Source organism: Capsicum annuum, chromosome 3 (genome assembly GCF_002878395.1).
Source record: "Capsicum annuum cultivar UCD-10X-F1 chromosome 3, UCD10Xv1.1, whole genome shotgun sequence".
In the NCBI taxonomy this organism is placed as follows: Eukaryota; Viridiplantae; Streptophyta; class Magnoliopsida; order Solanales; family Solanaceae; genus Capsicum; species Capsicum annuum.
The window spans coordinates 146,820,245-146,840,280 of record NC_061113.1 but is presented as its reverse complement, the minus strand read 5'-3'; the positions used below and the strand labels follow the sequence as shown (position 1 = coordinate 146,840,280).

At 33.7% G+C, this 20,036-nt stretch overlaps 1 protein-coding gene and 1 long non-coding RNA gene across 2 annotated transcripts; both read left to right on the top strand.

The window, feature by feature from the left end:
- Positions 1-3,738: 3,738 nt before the first annotated feature.
- On the top strand, positions 3,739-9,081 carry LOC124896680. The gene is made up of 2 exons (XR_007053083.1): positions 3,739-8,421; positions 8,522-9,081. It is a non-coding gene; the product is annotated as an uncharacterized LOC124896680 (long non-coding RNA).
- A 917-nt stretch (positions 9,082-9,998) lies between these two features.
- On the top strand, positions 9,999-13,897 carry LOC107863482 (transcription elongation factor TFIIS). The gene is made up of 2 exons (XM_016709410.2): positions 9,999-10,798; positions 12,718-13,897. The coding sequence occupies exons 1-2, from the start codon at positions 10,634-10,636 to the stop codon at positions 13,696-13,698; spliced, it is 1,146 nt and encodes a 381-aa protein (XP_016564896.2). The 5' UTR covers positions 9,999-10,633; the 3' UTR covers positions 13,699-13,897.
- Positions 13,898-20,036: the final 6,139 nt, after the last annotated feature.

The window sequence follows — 20,036 nt, the reverse complement described above, 5'->3', positions numbered from 1 at the left end:
CATCAAATTTTCATAGTTGCATCAAATTTTTAATCTGTTGTTTCAGATTTTAAAATGAAGAGTAAATGGTTGGAAAGAATAAAAACAGATCACTAATCAGTTATCTATTGGATCAATATTGTTTAGATTTCTTCCAAACAGAAAAGTCGTCTATCACAATAGATGAATGATCTGTTAGATTGTTCACCTGTTGCATCAGATTTTTAATCCGTTGCATCAGATTTTCATCTATTGCATTATATATTTCATCTATTAAATCAGATGTTTCAACTGTTGCAATACCATTTTTATCAATACAAACAACAAATCAACCTAGCAACACCAATATATCACACACACACATACACACTAAGAACATCAACTGTGATAAAAAATCACCAACAAATTTGAATTATCAGTACGACAATGAGAAGAAGAAATACAGAAATGCCAAAAATTAGAGTTTTATTCAATCCACATTTCAATACCAGAAGAGTAGTTGGCTCAAGTTCCTCTGTTTCTTCATAGTTTTTTACTTGTGAAAAGGGAAATGAGAGGATGAAGAACTTGAAGTTGTTGTCGCCGAAGAAGTATTCACGTTGATTGACGGTTGAAAGTTGAAAAAGAACTCGCCTGACTATTTGTCGCCAGAGGTTGAAGGGAGAACTTTTGCAGAACTGTTGGTCGGGAGAAGCTGGAGAGAGAGAGTGGTTGATTAGGATTGAAGAGGGGTGTGAGTTGGGTTAATTTGTATTTTTGAAAAGATTATAAAGTTTTGAAAATATTAATCAAGTCCACAATTAACTTCATCAAGTTTTCTAATGATGCTTGACCCTATCTGTTGGTCAATATCACCAATCCTTCATTCAAGACTTAAAAGACACCTTTCCTTCAATTTTCTCGACTAACTTTAGGTGTATGAATAATTTATATTTACGAATTTTATATTAAGAGAGATTAATAGATAAGGCCATCAAATCAAGTAACAATTAAATTAAAGTTATATTTTAATTTCACAATATTAAGCAATAGGTAACGTAGTAGCAGTAAATAAAAGAACACAAAGAAAGAGTTAATATAAAATTAAAAGTATAAGACCTATCTAAACATAAACATTTAAATACAGAAGACAAACGACTTAAAATGTGAATACAATATGTATGATATGTGGCAGAGCACTGTTATGAGATTTAAAAAAAATTGTGTGAATTTTAAAAGACTGTAATCCAGATAGATGAAATAGAACGTCTAGTAAACATGACAATGATTAGAAATCAATTATAGTAGTGAATTTAAAGATACTAAAGATCGAACAATTCAAATTCAAAGTATTAAAGCATTATTTTACGGCGAGTACCCATGTCATATAATTACACATATTTTCTTAAATTTGACACATTCTTATTTATTTTCAACAAAATGAACTTCATTCCAAGGTGGATGTAATGCAATTTGAATAAAGTGAGGAGAAACTGACAATGAAATTTTGAATAACTAGAACCATGATATATTCTAAAATAGTGGTATAAAAAAATCATTAAAAAGTAAGATGACAATTATATTTTAATAAAATCAAAATGATGTGATATGTTCAAACTATTAAAAATTTTTACTTCCGCGCATCGCGCTGGTATGTATACTAGTTATTATAACATTATTATGTCCTAAAAATTGTCACGTGGCTTTTTAATATCTTGCCACGTGGTTTCTTATCTTTCTTTTAGTTTTACTTTTATATATATAGAAACATAGATAACTAATTTTATTTAAATAATAAAAAGGACAAGAAATGATTTTTTCTTTAAATTAATCCAACCGCCCCCCTAAACCCTCTTCTTTTCCCTCGAACCCCACTTTCTTATAACGGTGTTGGCAGTACACCATCAACCCTCCCTTCCCCCCACCCCCCTCCTCCCATAGCATTACAAACTATTAACTATTATCTTCAGCTTCTTCTTCAGTTACTAAAACTGACAATGAATTTTTAGAGAAAAAAAATATTTCATAACATTCTTATCGAAAAAAATGAGACTTTGCGAAAATGTTTTAAAAAATTTATATCTATTTTTTCTTATGAACAAATGTAAGGAATTTAAATAAGAAAAAAAAAAGATGATTTAGAAAAAGAATAGAATAGAAAGGAAGGAAGAGGGAGAGAGAGAGTGGTCATTCTTATCGGGAAAAATGAGACTTTGCCAAAAAAAATATAAAAATGTAGATCTATTTTTTCCTATGAACAAATGCAAGGAATTTAAAACAAGTAAAAGAAAATGATTTAGAAAAAGAATTGAATAGAAAAGGAGGAAGAGGAGAGAAAGAGTGATCATTCTTATTGAAAAAAAAAAAGAGGCTTTGTTGAAACATTTTAAAAAATTTATTTCTACTTTTCTCTACGAACAAATGCAAGGAATTTAAATAAGAAAAAATAGATGAAAGAATTGAGTAAGAAGGGAGGAAGAGGAGGAGATAGAGTGACGGTTTGGATGGAGAAGATGATAGATGATATATATAGAGGCTTTTTTCTTTAAAAAAATAATTATTTCTAAAATATAATTTTAGGTGTAAAAATTGAAATAAAAAAGAAAAAGAAAACTTAAAAATACTTTTTAAATTTTAGTCACTTGAATTCTAGTGATAACGACCTAAAAGATCACCTATGTGAGAACACCACTTATTCTGACTCATTATTGAGCGATTTAGTATTCTCCTGGCTTTGTCTTGCGGGAGTTTGTCCATGCCTCTGAGTTGCTGACATCTCTTTGTCTCCTGCTTGTCTTTTTGTGCCAAGTGATTGGTGGCGATAGGTGAAAGTTTCCTCATTCCTTTGTTTCGGAAAAAAGGGGGTGGGGTGGAGGGGCGAGGGGGAGGATTGTATGGCTTTGTTGAGAGCGTCCTTTAGTGATTGTGGTGTCTATCGCATTGCCCATGCGCTCAAACTATTTATTCAAATCTGACCATGTGTCAATCCCATACAATCAAGTGATTTTAATTCCTATGTGATGATCTAAAATTAGGCAAGTAATAATACATCCTTCATCTCAATTTATGTGAGTTAGTTTGACTTGATGTAGAATTTAAAAAAATAAAAAAACTTTTAAAATATGTGTTCTAAAATAAGTTTAAGATGTTTGTGTATCTATATTTTTTTTTAATAGTAAAATAGATATTTTAAAGTTAGATTATTATTAAATATAAAATTGTATCATTCCTTTTTAGATTGGCTAAAAATGAAAATGAATCATGTAAATTAAGACCAAAAAAGTACTAATAAATAAATATTTATAAATTAATAAAACTGTAAAGGTATAACGTGTCATGCTCTAATTTTCAGCTCATACAGTCCGGTGATTTTAATTCCTCCTTTAAAATGTGATGATCTAAAATTAGGCAAATAATAATAGTAATAAATAAATAAATAAAACAGAAAAGGTATAGCCCACCAGCTTAAGAGGGGCTCCGGCTCCGCCCGCTAACCCGAAACCGAAAACTTAAATAGTGGGGCTCTCGCTTTCTAGTATCCTTCGGAAATCATTTTCCTTTCCATTAATTGCATTGCAAAACAGAACAACAGGTCGAAAAAGAAAAAAGCAAAGAACTCTAGGGCTTCCTACGGCAAAAATGACTAGCCCAGCTGCAGCAGGTAACGGACTCTTCAAGTTCCTCCGCCCCAAACTCCGTCCCCAATCCACTGATATCCAGGCCGCCGCCATGTGGGGCGTCTCCGCCATTACCGGCGCCCTCTATGTCATCCAGGTCCTTTCTCTTTCAAAATTTGAGATCTCTGTCCAGATCTTTTTCTTTTCAATTTGGATATCATTTCCAAGTCTGAGACGTAAGTTGTTGATTAGATACTGAATCACTTGTGCTGATCTACCTTTAATTCCTTAAAATATAATAATAATTATTATTATCAAATGCTTAATCCAGATTAGTGATTTTTGTTGAATTGGGTTCTGGAGATATTCAATGGCTGAACAATCGTCGATTGTTAGTGTTTTTGGGTTCACCAAGTGACTGTTGTTGCTAGATTTCATGATCTGTGTGGTATTCCCGATCCAAACTTGCAAAACTCAACAGTTTCAAGGATGTGATAGCGGATCGAATATGGTTGGGGATAGCGGATCGAATATGTTTGGTTTAAGGAATGAGGGGGTAGCCAAGGATGGATGGATTATTAGTAGCATGTTTTACAGATAGGAAACAAATTAAAACGGAGAAGGGGTATATATACCGCCGAACTAACGAAAATGATATGTAAATACCCTCCGTTATATTATTGGGTTATAAATATCCCTGCAGTCTAGCTTTTGGTTCGTATATACCCTTAAGTTAGACGACAAGAAACGTATCATCATCTCAACGAATTAACCCAATTTCCCTGGATTTAATAACCCTTAATAACCCGCCTGATACCTGACGCACTACCCAACCCAATGAACTGGGTGAATTCCATTGTTGGCCTTGCCGGAATGGCTGGAACTGCTACGCCTTGAACCACTCAGCCATCTCTCCTACATAATGGTTATGGCCCCAAAATCAAGTGAATAGCAAGTCAGTCCAGTGTTTTGGACGGCGAAAGGCAACAAGGCCCTGCCTCATCACGCGGCGAGGCGAGCGGCGAAGTGATCACCTTTTGAAAGTGTGGCGACAATTAATACAAAAATTTAAAATAATTAATTGCATATGGAAATGATCAAAATTTCAATAGCACTAATATATTAGGAAATATTTCAAGTCAAAAATTAAAAATAGATAGTAGATAGATACTAAAAGTCTAGAACTTGAATGACTCAACAACAATTACGATATTAATTAGTATATTAAATAAGTTATACAAAAAATAGATTTTTTTACATACTGTTTACTGTTAAAGACTTACAGTAATAGTGTAATACAGTGTGCGGAAAAAAGAAGAGAAAAAGAGGAAGAAATAGAAGAAGAAAAACAGAGGAAGAAGAGAAAAAGAGGAAAAAAAAAAAAGAAGAATAAGAAAAAGACTACCAGTTGATTCGCGGAGTAAGAAGAAGAAGAAAGAAGAAAAAAAATAAGAGAAATCAGTACTTACCTGTTGCTGAAGAAGCCGCTGCCGGTGCTGGAATCATAGTCGCACTTGTGACTTGCCTTAGGTTGCAGTCGCAAATCGCAAATCGCAAAACATGTAAGACAGTCAAACCAAAATAGGAAAATAATCCCTAAAATTATCTTTTATCTCTAAAACCCTAATTTTTTTAAAAAATAAAAAGGCAACGCCATTGTCGCCTCGCCGCACCATGTCGCCAACCTCACCTTGGCGTCGCCTTTTGCAGGTCTCAGCGCCACGAAGGCAGGTGGCGAATATGCCTTGGTTCGCCATTCGCTATTGGCGACGTGGCGAGCACCATTGATAACACTGTGTCAGTAATAACCCATATTTCATTATTGGACTAGGTACGACCAATCCATTTTAACTTCAACTGAAAATTTTTCATCAAAGTCGCAACAAACAATGATTTTTTTTTCCTTCGAGGCACCGGGATGAAGATACAATTTTTCGTAAAAATTGTTAAAAAAATTCAATTCATTTTTGCACAAGTAACGTTTCCATCTTTTTCTGATATTTGTGTAACGGTTAATTCAATGAATTAGAACGAATCAACTGGTTGTCGGTCTATATCTTTTAAACTATAGTTAATGGCTACTCATCCAGCTCGAGCAAGAATAAAAAGAACCAAGCTACCGGAATAGGTCAACTGACTAACGGACCTCATTTTACTCATTGTACTCCATGAATTTACAGAGCACCAACGTAGATGAAGATGGACTCGGTTATCTACCAGTGCTGGTACTACTACAAATCTTCTCTATGTTGCCAAATAATAAAGGAATTTTCAGAACCTGTGGATTATCATCTACATGGAGCTTTCTTTGGAAATCCCTTCCACTATCACTCACTTTCCACTTCCTAAACTATCCCCCCGATTACAACATCAACAAAAAACTCCTCTCTTATGTTACTTCAACCAATAGACAGCTTCATCATATCCGTTCTTGCAAGAAAATCCAAGCATTGAGTTTTTTCCCTTATAAATACAAGGATTATCTTGAACAAGACTTGAATTTCTGGGTTGACTTTGCTACTAACATTGTGAATGTGGAATAGCTTACGTTGAAATTTTGTTGGATTAATTACCCAGATTTTGCTTCTGTGAAATTCTTTTGGGTCATTACTGCAATGGAATTCCAGCTTAGTTGAAGTGCTTGTATTAGAAGTGGTCAAAATGAATTTGAAGAAATAACTTTGAATATTTGAAGCTTCATTTGGTTGGGTCATATTATGAGTTATTTTGGGTATTGGCTGGGGCAAAAATAATATTGGTTTTTTAAATTAATCTCACAGCTCCACGTGTCTATTTTAAGTCTGGGATCGAGACATTTAATAGATGAAGGATGTATACTTCCCAAAAGTTAGACGGCAGGGGTATTTATAACCCAATAGTATAACGGAGGGTATTTACATACCATTTTCGATAGTTCAGGGGTATATATGTCCCTTCTCCGAAGTTAAAATGAAAAAGAACAACGAGAAAGATGGGAATAATACACCGCTTTTTGCACTTGTAAATGCACAGTACATAACCCAACACATCAAACATGCCCAAATAGTTTATGAACCTCCTTTAATTATATATAAATTGATTGGATAGGCACAGTCTAGCCTCATCTCGATGGTCATGTACAAAGTTTGGTATATCAATGCAAATATGCAACTTTTTTGCTCACAAATGATCAATAGAGACGACCTCTTTAAAAAATAAAATACATTGTACTCCCTTGATCCTTGTAACAAACAAGAGAGTGAGTGGGATTGTATAGCGGTAGTGAACTTTGGTGATCGATGAAACTTCTGTAAGCCACTTACAATTGTAGTTAGTATGGATCTTAGGAAGATTGCGATTTCTCATGGTTAGCTGCTAGAGGAGTGATTTTGGCAGCGGAGAACCTTAGGAAAAGAAAGCTCATATGCATTAGCTGGTGTTTCTTATGAAAGGAGACGGGTGAAGATGTTGATCATCTTCTACTACATTGCAACCTGACCTCTGGTCGGATATGTTTAGCTGGTTTGGTATGTCTTGGGTGATGCCTAGATCTGTGAAGGATACATGGTCTTGGTAGAATTCTAGAAGAAGCAGGAGAAAGTGCAGATCTTGGAATGTTGTCCCTTTAGCTTTGATGTGGATCGTTTCGACAGAGAGAAACAGGATGGCTTTGAAGGGGTAGAAATGACTTTTGGGCAGTTTGGAGTAGTCTCCGGCCCCTTATTTATGTTTGGTGACCCATGTAGTGCCGATTGTTTAGAGGATTGGGTGTCTTTTGTAGAGAACCATGTTGTGTTGTAGGTTCTTTACTTTTTGGTATACTTTTATACGGCCGATTTTGACCCTGTGATTAATGAAACTGTTTGCATGATCAAAAAAAAAAAAAGTAAAGACTGCGATGTCCCACCACCTCCCATATTTGCCACTCTTTTGTTTGCAGTTTTTCATTCTGAAATATTCATGTTTTTATTTTATACCATTAAGCTAATATTGCTCCTAGGGTTTTGGTCTAATGTAGGGGGCGACGGATGTAGTGTGTGGCTTGTGAGTTAATCCTTGCCCTGTAGCTTTGGTTTGGACTCTGTGTTAAAAAATCTACAAAATAAGTACAACTGATTGATTTTGAATTCAGTAAATCAAATGAAATGTGATAGAACCTCAAGCTAGAACCATAATGTTTAAATCTTGGATCTGCCTTTGGTTTAGTGGTAAGGGCGCAACATATGACGTGGGGGTTAGCTGCATGTCACGGAACTCGAACCTTGTCACAGACAAAAACTTGGTATTTAAGTGGAGGAGGAAGGTAGAGGAGCGGTTTCATTTGTTATCTACCGAGTTTTGTACCGAACACCACATACTTCGAGAATTTCTCAGTTAATAAAAAGGAGAAATTTTAGTTTATTGGGGCATTCTGGATTCATATACATTTGTGGTATAACAGGTTAACACCCCCTAGGGTATTTTCCTCCAATAAAATTTGTTTTTCCTTAAAAAAAAAGAAAAAGAAAAGAAAACTGCTTATATGCAAAAAAGAAAAGAAAAGGAAACTACTATATGCTTTTGCCTTGTAGTCTATGGTTTTTCTTTGAGAAAGTAACAACTTGTATTCTATTTCCGAAAAATCAGAAACCAGCCACTTAATATTACAGGTTTCCTAAATACAAATGTGGTAAGAGTATTAGGAAGATCTTCAACCATATAACAAAATTACACAGTCTTAAGACATTCATTACTGATTCTAGATCTTCCATATACTCCTGCTTGCACCAAAAATGAAGCAAAACTAAACAATTCATGGCGTCGGAATATTGTTGCTCTTATTCTTGAAGCATCTCTTCTCGCCATACAGACCACCACATGCATGCAGGTATCATTTTCCATCTATCCCTATTGCCAGAAATGATTGAAATGCTTGCATAGCTGCTCCAGATCTTAGGGCCTGAGCTATTCTTTTATGCATCATCTAGTTCAAACCCTTCATATTAATGAGGATTTCCCGCAAAAGATTGCTGATCTTGCAGTGTAGGAATAGGTGGGTTACTGTCTCAACCTTTTCTTCTCATAGAATCTATGTTCTATGTTGTAACAACTTATTACGTTATGACCCAATCATTTGGCACTGAAGCTTACAGTTTCCTAGTTTCCATTTGCTAAAATTTTCTTTAGCAAGTTAACATAAGATGATCAAATTCATTCACAGAGAAGATATGAATAGTATTCTATATTGTGTGTTAAACTGAGTTATTATGTCAATTACTCAATTAGTTAGTAGTTGCAAAATTATTTTCCAAAACAAAAAAACTACTCTGCTGGCTCTATCAGTGTTATTAAACCGAAAAAGTGATATTACTCGATGAGATTGTTCAACGCTTTTCTAGTTAATGGAGTTGCTAGGGAGAGAGGAAGGTTATTGGGTAATACCTACGGATGTCATATAATTAATTTGCTTATCTGACTTTATACATTCTTCACCATATCTTTGCAGCCATGGGATTTTTTGAGGAAGACATTTATTGAGAAGCAGGAAGAGGAGAAGTGAGCAAAGCTGTCGAAGAAGCTGGTAGCTAACTGATATCATTTTTGGTGATAAGCAATCCTTGAGCAGGATGAAAGTCAATAATACATTTTCATTTCATGTTCCTCATTAGTACAATCACGAGCCTTTGATGGTTAGCTGCTTCAAACAATTTTTTGATTTGGATTTATTTTCCTTGGTCGAGCAAGCTTTGTGCTATTTAGTGTTTCATATTGTTGACTCGATGCTTCCTATGGTGTTCTCACCAGAAAGAATCGTGATCTGTGTGTGTGGAGTTTGAATGTGTTTTCAAAATAGTCAGACTTTTAATTTCAATTGGTGCTGCATGTTGAATTAATTCACATCATTTAATATGAGGCTCTACGTATAGGATCAAATTTTGTGCTTTACAGTTTCATCGGGGGAACAAAGATGATATGCTTTTTATCCAACTTATAGCCGGTGGCTCTATCTTTTTTCTTCTTAAGAAGGGAGAAGAAGCTGGAAGGAAACTCTCATCTAGTTTCACCATTTTGTAATATAAGGAGGTGTATACTTGTATATGTATAGGTATCATGGCTTTGAGTTCAGTGCTAAGAACACGAAGCTAACAACGACATGCTGTAAGCAAATTGCGGTTGGTTCAGTTAACTCACTTGGGCTATATCGGTTATTTAAAAATGGACATGGAAATGTGTAAGTAATCAACTAGCAAAAGCAAGTGAATCTAACTCTGAGATAAAAAGGAAAAGGAAATGGAAATGTGCAAGTAATCAACTAGCAAAAGCAAGTGATCTGACTCTGAAATAGACTTTTCTAACAATGGGCTCCTTGACTGATTATTTGCTCATCTACCTTGCAAAGCATCATTCCAAAAGAGGCAGAGGTTGCTCAAAGCTTGGATTCGAATCACTTTCATGCTTTGCATATTTAGAAGATATCAAATTAGCAGCTCAAAGTGCTCTGTTGGTTTGAGTCCCCAGTCCCTATTCAATTACGTCTGTGTTTTTCACTTTCTCTTAATTTTCTCTTTCATTAATAAGAAAAGAAAATTACTATACTTAATTAAGCAGGCTTCAACTATAGTCAAAAAGTCATACTATTATACAGTAAACTCTTTTTTCCACAAGAAAAAAGAAGAAATTAGTATGTTATACCCACAATTTTACTATCTGGCACTCACTATTTAATTTTGATGAGAAAAATTTCAAATATTTTAATCCACCAAAAATTGTAATTTACATACTTTTTATACAGTTTTTAAGGGAGTAATGATAATGAAAGAATCACATTGAAAAAGTCCAGGAGTTGAACCATATAAAAACAAGAGTTGAGACTTTGGCAATTGTAATGTGTCGCCGATCTCACACCATTAGATCTTGGTATCCACAGTTCCCTTCTCCGCCGTCCGATCGGCCGCACACGTGCCACAACAACCTCGATTATCTCAATTGTTACAACTAATCTCCCCCACATCAAACCTTTAGGGTTTCATCATTCCAACAAACGCCGAAGCCTTTTGCCTGCTCATTATTTTTCTTGCGTGAAGATAGATCTGATTGATATGGAGAAGGAGCTAATTGAACTATTCGATGCGGTAAAACGAGCGGCTGATGCTGCCGCTGTTGACGGCGGTACAGATTCCTCACCGGAAGAAAGTAGGTGCCTTGACGCTTTGAAGCGGCTCAAGAAATTTCCTGTCAATTATCAAGTCCTCGTTTCCACACAGGTATTCAAATATAGTATTTCCTCTTTTTCTTCGTGATAATACGCAATCTCCCGCTTTTCAGTTTTAGAATCCACGCATTTGGCTATTCCCTTGAAAAGCTTGCATTTTGCATAGTTTCAATTCCTGGATTTTTTTTTCTTTTCTCTTTGAAAAAATAAATTGAAGTGATGCAGGAGAATCTCTATTTGGAATACAAATCTGTACATAAAAACACTTGCTTAGTTTAGTTATGTAAAAAGTGATATATGCATATGCTGGGAATTTTAATAATTGAGGTTCAGTTGCTTTTTGATTCTCTAGTTCTGATTTCTGATTCAACACGCTTCACCAAAGATGGAAGTAGTAAAAGCAAAAAGTTGTTTTTGATAAAACCTGATCCAGACAAAAAAATGCTCTAAGGATAAATATTTGCTAGTTCTTTCCGATTAAAAAAAGGGATAAAGGTCCATGACCTGATTAATTCTTTGTGATTGTCTGCAATGGTCATTAAGACTTGCAGTTTCTAGAAAATATAATTTTAGGGCCATTATGTTATTCTAGTATGCTAGATATGCTAGTTGTATTTTGATTTAAAAAAATGAGGGTGCAGAAAGAAATCAATTAGTTTTGACATTTTCAGACCAGGCGGAATATCCGTTAGGCTGACTTACCTCTTCTGTTTTCTATTTGCTTTGCTCTGTGGTAGCTCTTTCAATATTAAATGTAAAAGGAATCAACTTGTATACTTCTAATCGAAGTTCATAAAGTGGGATTGCTTTAACTTAAGAAATGATGACCCCTTGCTTTATATTGCTTTGTTGCTTTAAGTCATCGCTTCAATTTCTGATTTGGAATAATTGCTTTTAATGGCTTCTATATGATGGACCTATTAATCCTAATTTGAAGGGTTAATCCCAATATTGCAATCCACAACCTTGTAATTATAATATACAACAGTTTTGAATAATAACCCAGAATCCAGCTAATAAGGGTTAGGGAAGCTCAAAAGCATATAAAATGGGGATTAGATTCTTTTCTTAGTAAGGAACAAACTTGTTTCTTTAAATTAAGAAGCACAGTTGTTATTAAAAGCAATTGTTTTGTAACTTAAACTGACGGAATGATGTAAAGTTAGGGGTTATCGCTTAGCATGAGAAGTGCTGGGATTTGGAAGAAGCCCACGCTTCAAACAAATAGATGAGAATAAAATATATCAAAGTGTGTGACCATCTCATCTAAAAGCTTAAGTTATTAGAGAGAGCACACTTTTATTTACTTAATTATATTCTCAGCAAAATCCAAAGGAGAAGCATTCAATTTTCAGAAGTTGATATTGTAAAAGATGAAAAGGAAAATATAAAAGACAAAGGGATATAATATAGGACATTTTGCTATATGATTCCCAGGCCTCCTCCGTAAGTATGTTTCAGTTTCTTCTTTGCTATCCTTTCCTTCTTTCCTGGTTTCCAATGACTCCTTATTCTACCTTATGTTCTCCACTCTCGTTGAGTGAGTTCTTTCCTTTTTCTTTTTCTTCTTCATTATGATTCTTTCTCTTTTTGGGTGCAAGTCCTCTTTGTTTTCATTCTTCTTTTGCAAAAATAAAAATGATGGACCAGTATTGTAAGTTCACGTACCTGGTTATTGCTGTTGTTATTACTAGTACTACTATTATCCTCAAAATGGTACTAGCACTACTATTATGTTTTTCTTTTTTCTCTCTTCTTTTGGAAATAAAACATGGGTCAGTATTATGAGTTTATATGTTTTAGCTAGCGTGGTTTCATTCTCTCAGGGGCTTTCCCGGAGATTGATTCAGGAATTCCAGTACTGGTGTTATTACTTGTTATTGTTTCTTTGTTACAGTTATTGTCTGCTTGAAGGTGCTCACCTGCTAGTGGATCCTTTTTCTGTGATTGACATAATGAATAATGTTCCAGGTGGGCAAACGCCTCCGAATATTGACCAAACATCCGAGGGAGAAGATCCAGGCTTTGGCTTCTGATGTAGTGAAGAATTGGAAGACTATAATTGTGAGAGAGACGATGAAAAATAAGAACGGGAGTGAAGTAAATGGGGAATCTGTAAAAGCTGAATGTGCTGGCGATGATGGTTATGAAGGCAACAAATTTCTGCGTGTGAACTCGGTGAAAGTTGAAAAGGTGTCAAGGGGTGAGAATGTTAAGGTTGAGAGGTCAAGTAAGTCTCTGACTCCAAAATCTGAGAGAGCACTGAAGTCAGAAAGTTCCTTCACTGTCGTACAGTCTGAGAATGGTACTGTTCTGAAGACTGAGAATATGGCTTCCAAAAGTGTAAAGATTGAGAAGAAGCCAGAGGATGAGAAATTGAGCTCTAATTTAGCTAGTGCTGCCCCACCAAAATTGTCTGCTCTCAATTATTGTAAGGATTCTGTGAGAGACAAAGTTCGAGAGATCTTTGCTGAGGCTCTTTGCAAAGTCTCAGGTGAAGCTGATGACGATTTGAGGGATGCCGTAAATGCCTGTGATCCTTATAGAGTTGCAGTTCAGGTTGAGACTGCAATGTTTGAGAAGTGGGGTAGATCTACTGGTGCCCAGAAGTTTAAGTATAGGTCAATAATGTTTAACATTAAGGATCCAAACAACCCAGATTTCCGGAGGAAAGTCCTTATAGGACAGTATTCACCTCATAGTATTGTCGAATTGAGCCCAGAAGATATGGCAAGTGATGAAAGGCAAAAGGAGAATAAAAAGATAAAAGAAAAAGCATTATTTAATAGCGAGCTTGGAGGTCCTCCAAAGGCCAGTACAGATAAGTTTAAGTGTGGTAGGTGCGGGAAAAATCAGACCACTTACTACCAGATGCAAACTCGGAGTGCTGATGAACCAATGACAACATATGTCACGTGTGTAAACTGCGATAATCGCTGGAAGTTTTGTTAAACTTGATCTTGTTAGCATTTGTAACTCAGTGGTGTCACATGATGAAATTTATAGGCCTTTTCGCAAACTATGATTTAGTTTCTAGGTTATTTTTTTTAATTGTCTTCTTTGAGGCGGTATCTGATATTGTTACGATCGCCCAAGCTATTTAGTTGTACGGGATGTTGTAACATATGAACCGTGTCGTTTTCTTTTCTGAGTCGGATCGTAGCCCAATTTTACTAGCAGTTTTTTTTTTTTTGTTCTATTTATGATTGCTCTCTATCTCTATGCTTGATCAGGGGAGAGGTGTCTCTCCTATATTTTTGGCTAGTGAGATGGACTCACTAACACGCTGTTTAAATGGTGGTTTCCATGCTGTGATATGGTGTGGTTATTAAAAGAATCATGTTTGTTTTGATTATTTTTTAAAATGTATGGCATGGTATGATTTAATATCATGATTTGGTAATCATAAAAATCCTCATTTTATGTAATCATAATTTGGGGTATCTCATGGTTTACTTATTTTTTTTTCAATTATATCATTATTTAATATTATTTTATTATTTATTTTATACTATTTAACTTCACCTCCTATCCTTTCTCGATTTCATGAGCCACCCCTCCCTTCTCCTCCCCCTAAAAGTAAAAATTATTTTTAATTTTTTTCAAAATAAATCTATTTTTTTTTAATCCCCTACCCTGACCCGACGCCACCCCTTACCAAACTCCATCCTATTTTTTTTTAAGAAAAAAATTTAAATTATTTTGTTACTCCACCCTCACCCCCTTCTACTCCTCCCCCACTACTTACCAGACCCTCTCCCAAACTAATTTTTTTTAAATTTTTTTAAAAAGAAATTCTTGTCCCGCCACCACCTCCTACTAAACCTCATGCACCCACCCATAAAAATATTTTAATTTATTTTTTTTTAAATTTAAAACTCTTTTCTTACCCTACTCTTGCCCCTACGCTCGATTCCCCACTCCACTAACCCACCCCCAATATTTTTTTTAATAAAAAGTTCATAATTTTTTCTTACTCCATTCCCTTTATCCTATTTGTTCTCATTGTTTTGTGTTAAATATATACAAATATTTTTAGAATATATTTTTCTATTTACGTAACGAACACAAGAAAATAAAATACTCCCTCCGTTTAGAAAAGAATGACTTACTTTCTTTTTTAGTCCATTAAAAAAGAATGACCCTTTTCCCCTTTTTAGCAACTTTTTAATTGTAACTTTCTATGTGATATATTTAAGACTACAAGACTGAAGGACATTTCAATACATTGACATATTTTTAATTTAACACTATAATATTCAAAGTCTTCTTTATTTTCTTATATTCGTGTCAAGTCAAACTAGGTCATTTTTTTTAAACAGATGGAGTAAGAAACAATTTATTTTTCTAGATTTTTTTTATATTTCATATCGAACACATCCGTAATATATATAAAAGATGCATTCAAACTTTGTACTTGTCGTTGGTGGCCACGTTTTAAATCACCAAAAGAAAATAAAATTTATTACTATGAAAAATAAATTTGATTACATTTATTTTGATCTACTCTTATATTGATTTTGTTAAAATATATAAGAATTTAACAACTTAATATATTTATATGTGACAGATTAATAGGTAAAATTATTTTATTAATAATTATTGATAAATTTAATATTTATAATAAGTAAAACCATTTTAGTAAACTTAATATAGTACTATACCATCAAATCAAATAATAAAACTACTATTAAATAATAATGAACGATACAGTCCATTCAAATATTATATTATATTATATCGTACAGTACCATAAACCATGACAAACCACCATTTAAACAAAGTGTAAAGGTTGAAGATCAAGCTTTTTGTGTCATCTTATGATAATATGACGGTGCCTGGTTGTTATATTGAGGAATAATAAGGAGGAACGTCAGTATGGGAATTACATTGTACAACACAATCTTCAAATCTTTATGTTTTCATATCTGTTTTACATTTGGTATTTCATTCTTTACCAAAAATGAAATCCTAATTAACAAGTCGTTTCTGTTTTATGGACATACAATCTTCCATAGGATTTTTATGAGAGTCTGGAGCATAAAACACTAATTTTTTTCATTCAAAATTTTAAAGGGGTATACGAAAATGAAAAAAATTTCAAAACGAATAAGGTAAACATAGGTGTTTATTTTGTCTATTATATAGTTAACGGCGTTAGTCATATGAAAAAGTGTAAGGTAAAATCGTGATTTTATATTACAAGATAAATGGAGGCAATTACCTTATTCTTTGACTGAAAAAGTGATTGAAAAAGTATAAGGTAAAATCGTAATTTTATCATACAAGGTAAATGGAGTCATTTACCTTATTCTTTGACTGAAAAAGTGGGGAATAAATTCCCCTAGGGCAGGAGTGACTGCAAGATGGGGTTTACCGCTGACAAGAGACGGAATAAATTTTCTTTTGCTGGCTTATTGTAAGTCAAGTATGAACTCTTGTAAGGTAGAAACTCATTTTCACCTTGTAAGGTTAGATCTCATGTTTACCATTTAACAGTTTTAAAATTCACGGTGCTATATAAAGAGTGTGAGTGTAGGTTTCTTTCATTTGCATCAATTCAAATTTCTTTTTTTGTCAAAGTTCATAACTCAAAATATTTGTTGAACCTTATTCATTTATTACTTTAAGAAGGATAATAATAAGGTAAAAGTAAATTTATATTCGGGTGGTGAAGTTTTGCATAATGGGGATTTAGTGCGATATAGTCGGCATCCTATAGTGTTTCAATCGTTTCCTTTATCTCTCATATATGATTGTTTCAAAAGGTTGTTTCAGAGTAAAATGCATATTACTAATTAGGAAGATGATGTCATTATTTTTTGTTGATATCCGAATTATTTCATGTCCAACGGACAACCAATATTTGGTAAAACTCCTATTTGAAATGATGATTCTTTATTTTTATTTCTCCGTACCATTGAAATTTTTAGTAATCGCATTAATCTACAGACGCATGACATGTATTTATCATGGATAGTGAGTTTGATACTCGAGTAAGTCAAAATTCTTTGAATTTGAATATTGAGTCTTCAAGAATGACAATGGAACAACAATTTGATGGTGGGTTTGAAACACGTTATTAAAACTGACCCGGACTTGTGAATAATTTCGATATGGGAGGACCTAGCAATGCGTCTATGAATTTAAATTTTTTTAATTCATCCTTCTTTGGTGGAGACAATTGATAGGTAATAAACAACTCATTTTATTTAATTAAGTAGTTTTTTTGCTTATAGTTAATGAGATGATAATTTATTCATTTTGTAGATTTAATGATTGTGGAGGTACACTCACTCAACTCACAGAAATTGTGAACAACGACAACAACGTACAAGTAAAATTGGATAGTGATGAACCTTTACAATATGAATCATCATATGATGATAATACTGATGGAAATGTTAATGAAGAGTCATCCCTAGGGGAATTTATTCCCCATTTTTTCAATCAAAGAATAAGGTAAGTGACTCTATTTATTAAGTGACTCCATTTATCTTAGTAAGGTAAAATCACGATTTTATCTTGCACTTTTTCAGTCAAAGACTAAGGTAAATGACTCCATTTATTTTGTAAGGTAAATCACAATTGTGCCTTGCACTTTACCATGTGACTTACGTCGTTAACTATATAATGGACAAGGTACCGTTTTGAAAATTTTTCATTTTGATATGTCCCTCTTAAATTTTGAATGAAAAAACTTGTCCTTTTTAACTTCGGACTCATTTTTATGAGCTGCATGGACTCCATGGAGTACAATACATTGCATGAGTTAATTCATTGAAGGGCAAGATAGAATTATCTTATTCGTGTGCAATTACGCTAGATTTGCATGTTATGCTGACTGCAAGATACAATTCTCTTCTTCAAGTGCACCTGCAAATATTAGGGCTTAAATTTAAACTTCACATGGACACTACTTGAGAACGAGTGAATAGTGAAGATCACTTCTATGAACATTGTCCCATTGTTATGTAATCATCAATGGTTAATGGACTGACAATGAGAAACCACGGTAACAAGAAATTTCACTCAACGACACAAAAACCAGTGTCATTGACACCACTTTAGCCAGCTGATAACGCCAATGGACTTCACATATTTCCAGTTGTTACACCACCTTGGTTTATACTTCTATCATTCACACACCTTCCTATCTAATTTAAGCCCTTTATTTCAATGTACAATAGTTTAAACCAAGCTTAAAGAATAACTTTTTTTCCAATTAAAAATATGAAATGGTCACTAAAAGCTAGAACAAATCAAGAAGGACAAAACGTTTACACCTAAATGTTTTCCTCCAATTTTGGATCCAAGGTCTTGCCTTTTCAACAAATCGCTGATTTTCCAACGATTTTGCCCAACTTCTTGTCTTCTAAAAATTGTTGGGACTTGAGCGATTTCTTTTTTATTTAGAAATCGTTGGTATTCAATGAGGTGCAAAAAGCTGGTATCCAACGCAAACTCAAACACAAAATCTGAAATTTTAAAAACTGAGACAAACTAATAAAAAGAAAAATTTGAAGATTCTTAAAACAAAAATCAAAACTCCAACACAAATATTCTAGTACTCCCTCCGTTCCAAATTATGTGTCCCCATTTGATCGGATACCATATTTAAGAAATAAGTATTGACTTTGTTAAAGTTACAAAATTACCCTTCTTAAAGAAATGAGTAATAGTATTTAAAATCAAGTGAGACCACTTTTAATTGAAAAATAAATAAAAAAAGGAGTAATAGTATTTAAAATCACTAAGGGTGAAATTGTAATTGTGTCTTTAAAAATTAAGGGTAAAATTGTATTTGCTTCTTTAAAAACTTACCAAATAAGAAAAGATGACATACTTTTGGGACGGACCAAAAAAGAAATGACGACACATAATTTGGGAAGGAGGGAGTATTATTTTGTGAAGGATTCTTTTAGATTATATTACTATTAGTTAGCCTAGTTTATGATGCATGTGGTTTTGTACTTTTTTTAAAAAATTTTACTACTGAAAAATTTCAAGTGAAGAAAAATCAAAAGTTATCTTCTTTTTCTTTGGGCGAGGCACGAATATCTCCCTCTCTTTAAGGAGATTCAAGCCCATTGCAGCAAATTGTTTCATCGGTCCAACAATATTCTTCTTGACTTGTTCCCTTCAAGATACAACAGTCTTCTCACAAAGAACAACTTAACAACTTTGGACAAGAGTTGAATTAACAGCTCCACAAAAAGAACACCTCCCTTCAACTAATGAACTCTTTTTTTTTACTATCTTTTATGAACTCTATATTATCTTGTATTTCAAAACCATGTAAGACCACCTTTATTTATAGTAGAGAAAGTCTTTCATGCAATAAACAAGAATGAGTGATGGTAGTAAAGAGGGAAGATCAATTATTTTTTGGTTACAAGAGTTACAGGAGTTACAACACATAAAAAATAGGATAATGGAGGAATAAAGAATGAAAATTACATGAAACTTATATCCACATTCTACCACCACTAACTATTGTGTTTAATGACTCATAAATCACAAATGAAATAGGGATTATTGGTGGATGAAAAATCAGCCTTATATCGTGTGGAATTATGCCATATTAAGGCATTAATGTTAGAGGTATAATGCTGCCAAAAATAAGAGTAACTCATAAGGTTTTAAGGCAAATTATGCCACTTTCTCACACGAAATGTAACAATATAAATGCATACAACAAATGATAGTAAATGCATTAAGGTGTTGCATATCTTAAAGGCAAATTAAATATTATTATAATATTAAAATGCCTAAAGAAAAATAACAATTCCTCACTTATTTTAATATTAACAAGAGAGTCCACTAGTTGAAGAAAGACTACCATGCATAATAAAGGTGTGCTCTGCATTGAACCTCTATTTAGTAAAACAATAATTTTTAATCCAGAACCATAGTGGTCTTAGACTTGAACTATGTCTGTTTGAGGGAAATAAAAAGTTACTGCTTACACATAATAGTCAAGGTGTTGACATGAGTTTTATAGCCATCACATTACGACCTTGTGCTATCCCTGTTTTATTGAGTGTCTTTTGAGGATGAGCCTAATTCTCATAGGAAGCGACCTACCTCCATACTCATATAGGTGAAATCCATCGAGACTGCTCTTGTAATTTAGCACCCCACTCATACAAGCTAGAAATTTTCATCACGAGTTTTATTTAAACTCAACCTCACAATCATTACAAGTAAATGCACTCACACCATAGGAAGGGATAAAAAATAGTGCATTTTTTACAACAAGTCATCATGTGTTTCATTTTTCCCGTTGA

Bases quoted from the DNA above. Each gene is read 5' to 3' on its own strand.
- LOC107863482 (XM_016709410.2), top strand. From the start codon at position 10,634: ATGGAGAAGGAGCTAATTGAACTATTCGATGCGGTAAAACGAGCGGCT. The intron at 10,799-12,717 runs GTATTCAAATAT...ATAATGTTCCAG, and splicing joins AAGTCCTCGTTTCCACACAG to GTGGGCAAACGCCTCCGAAT.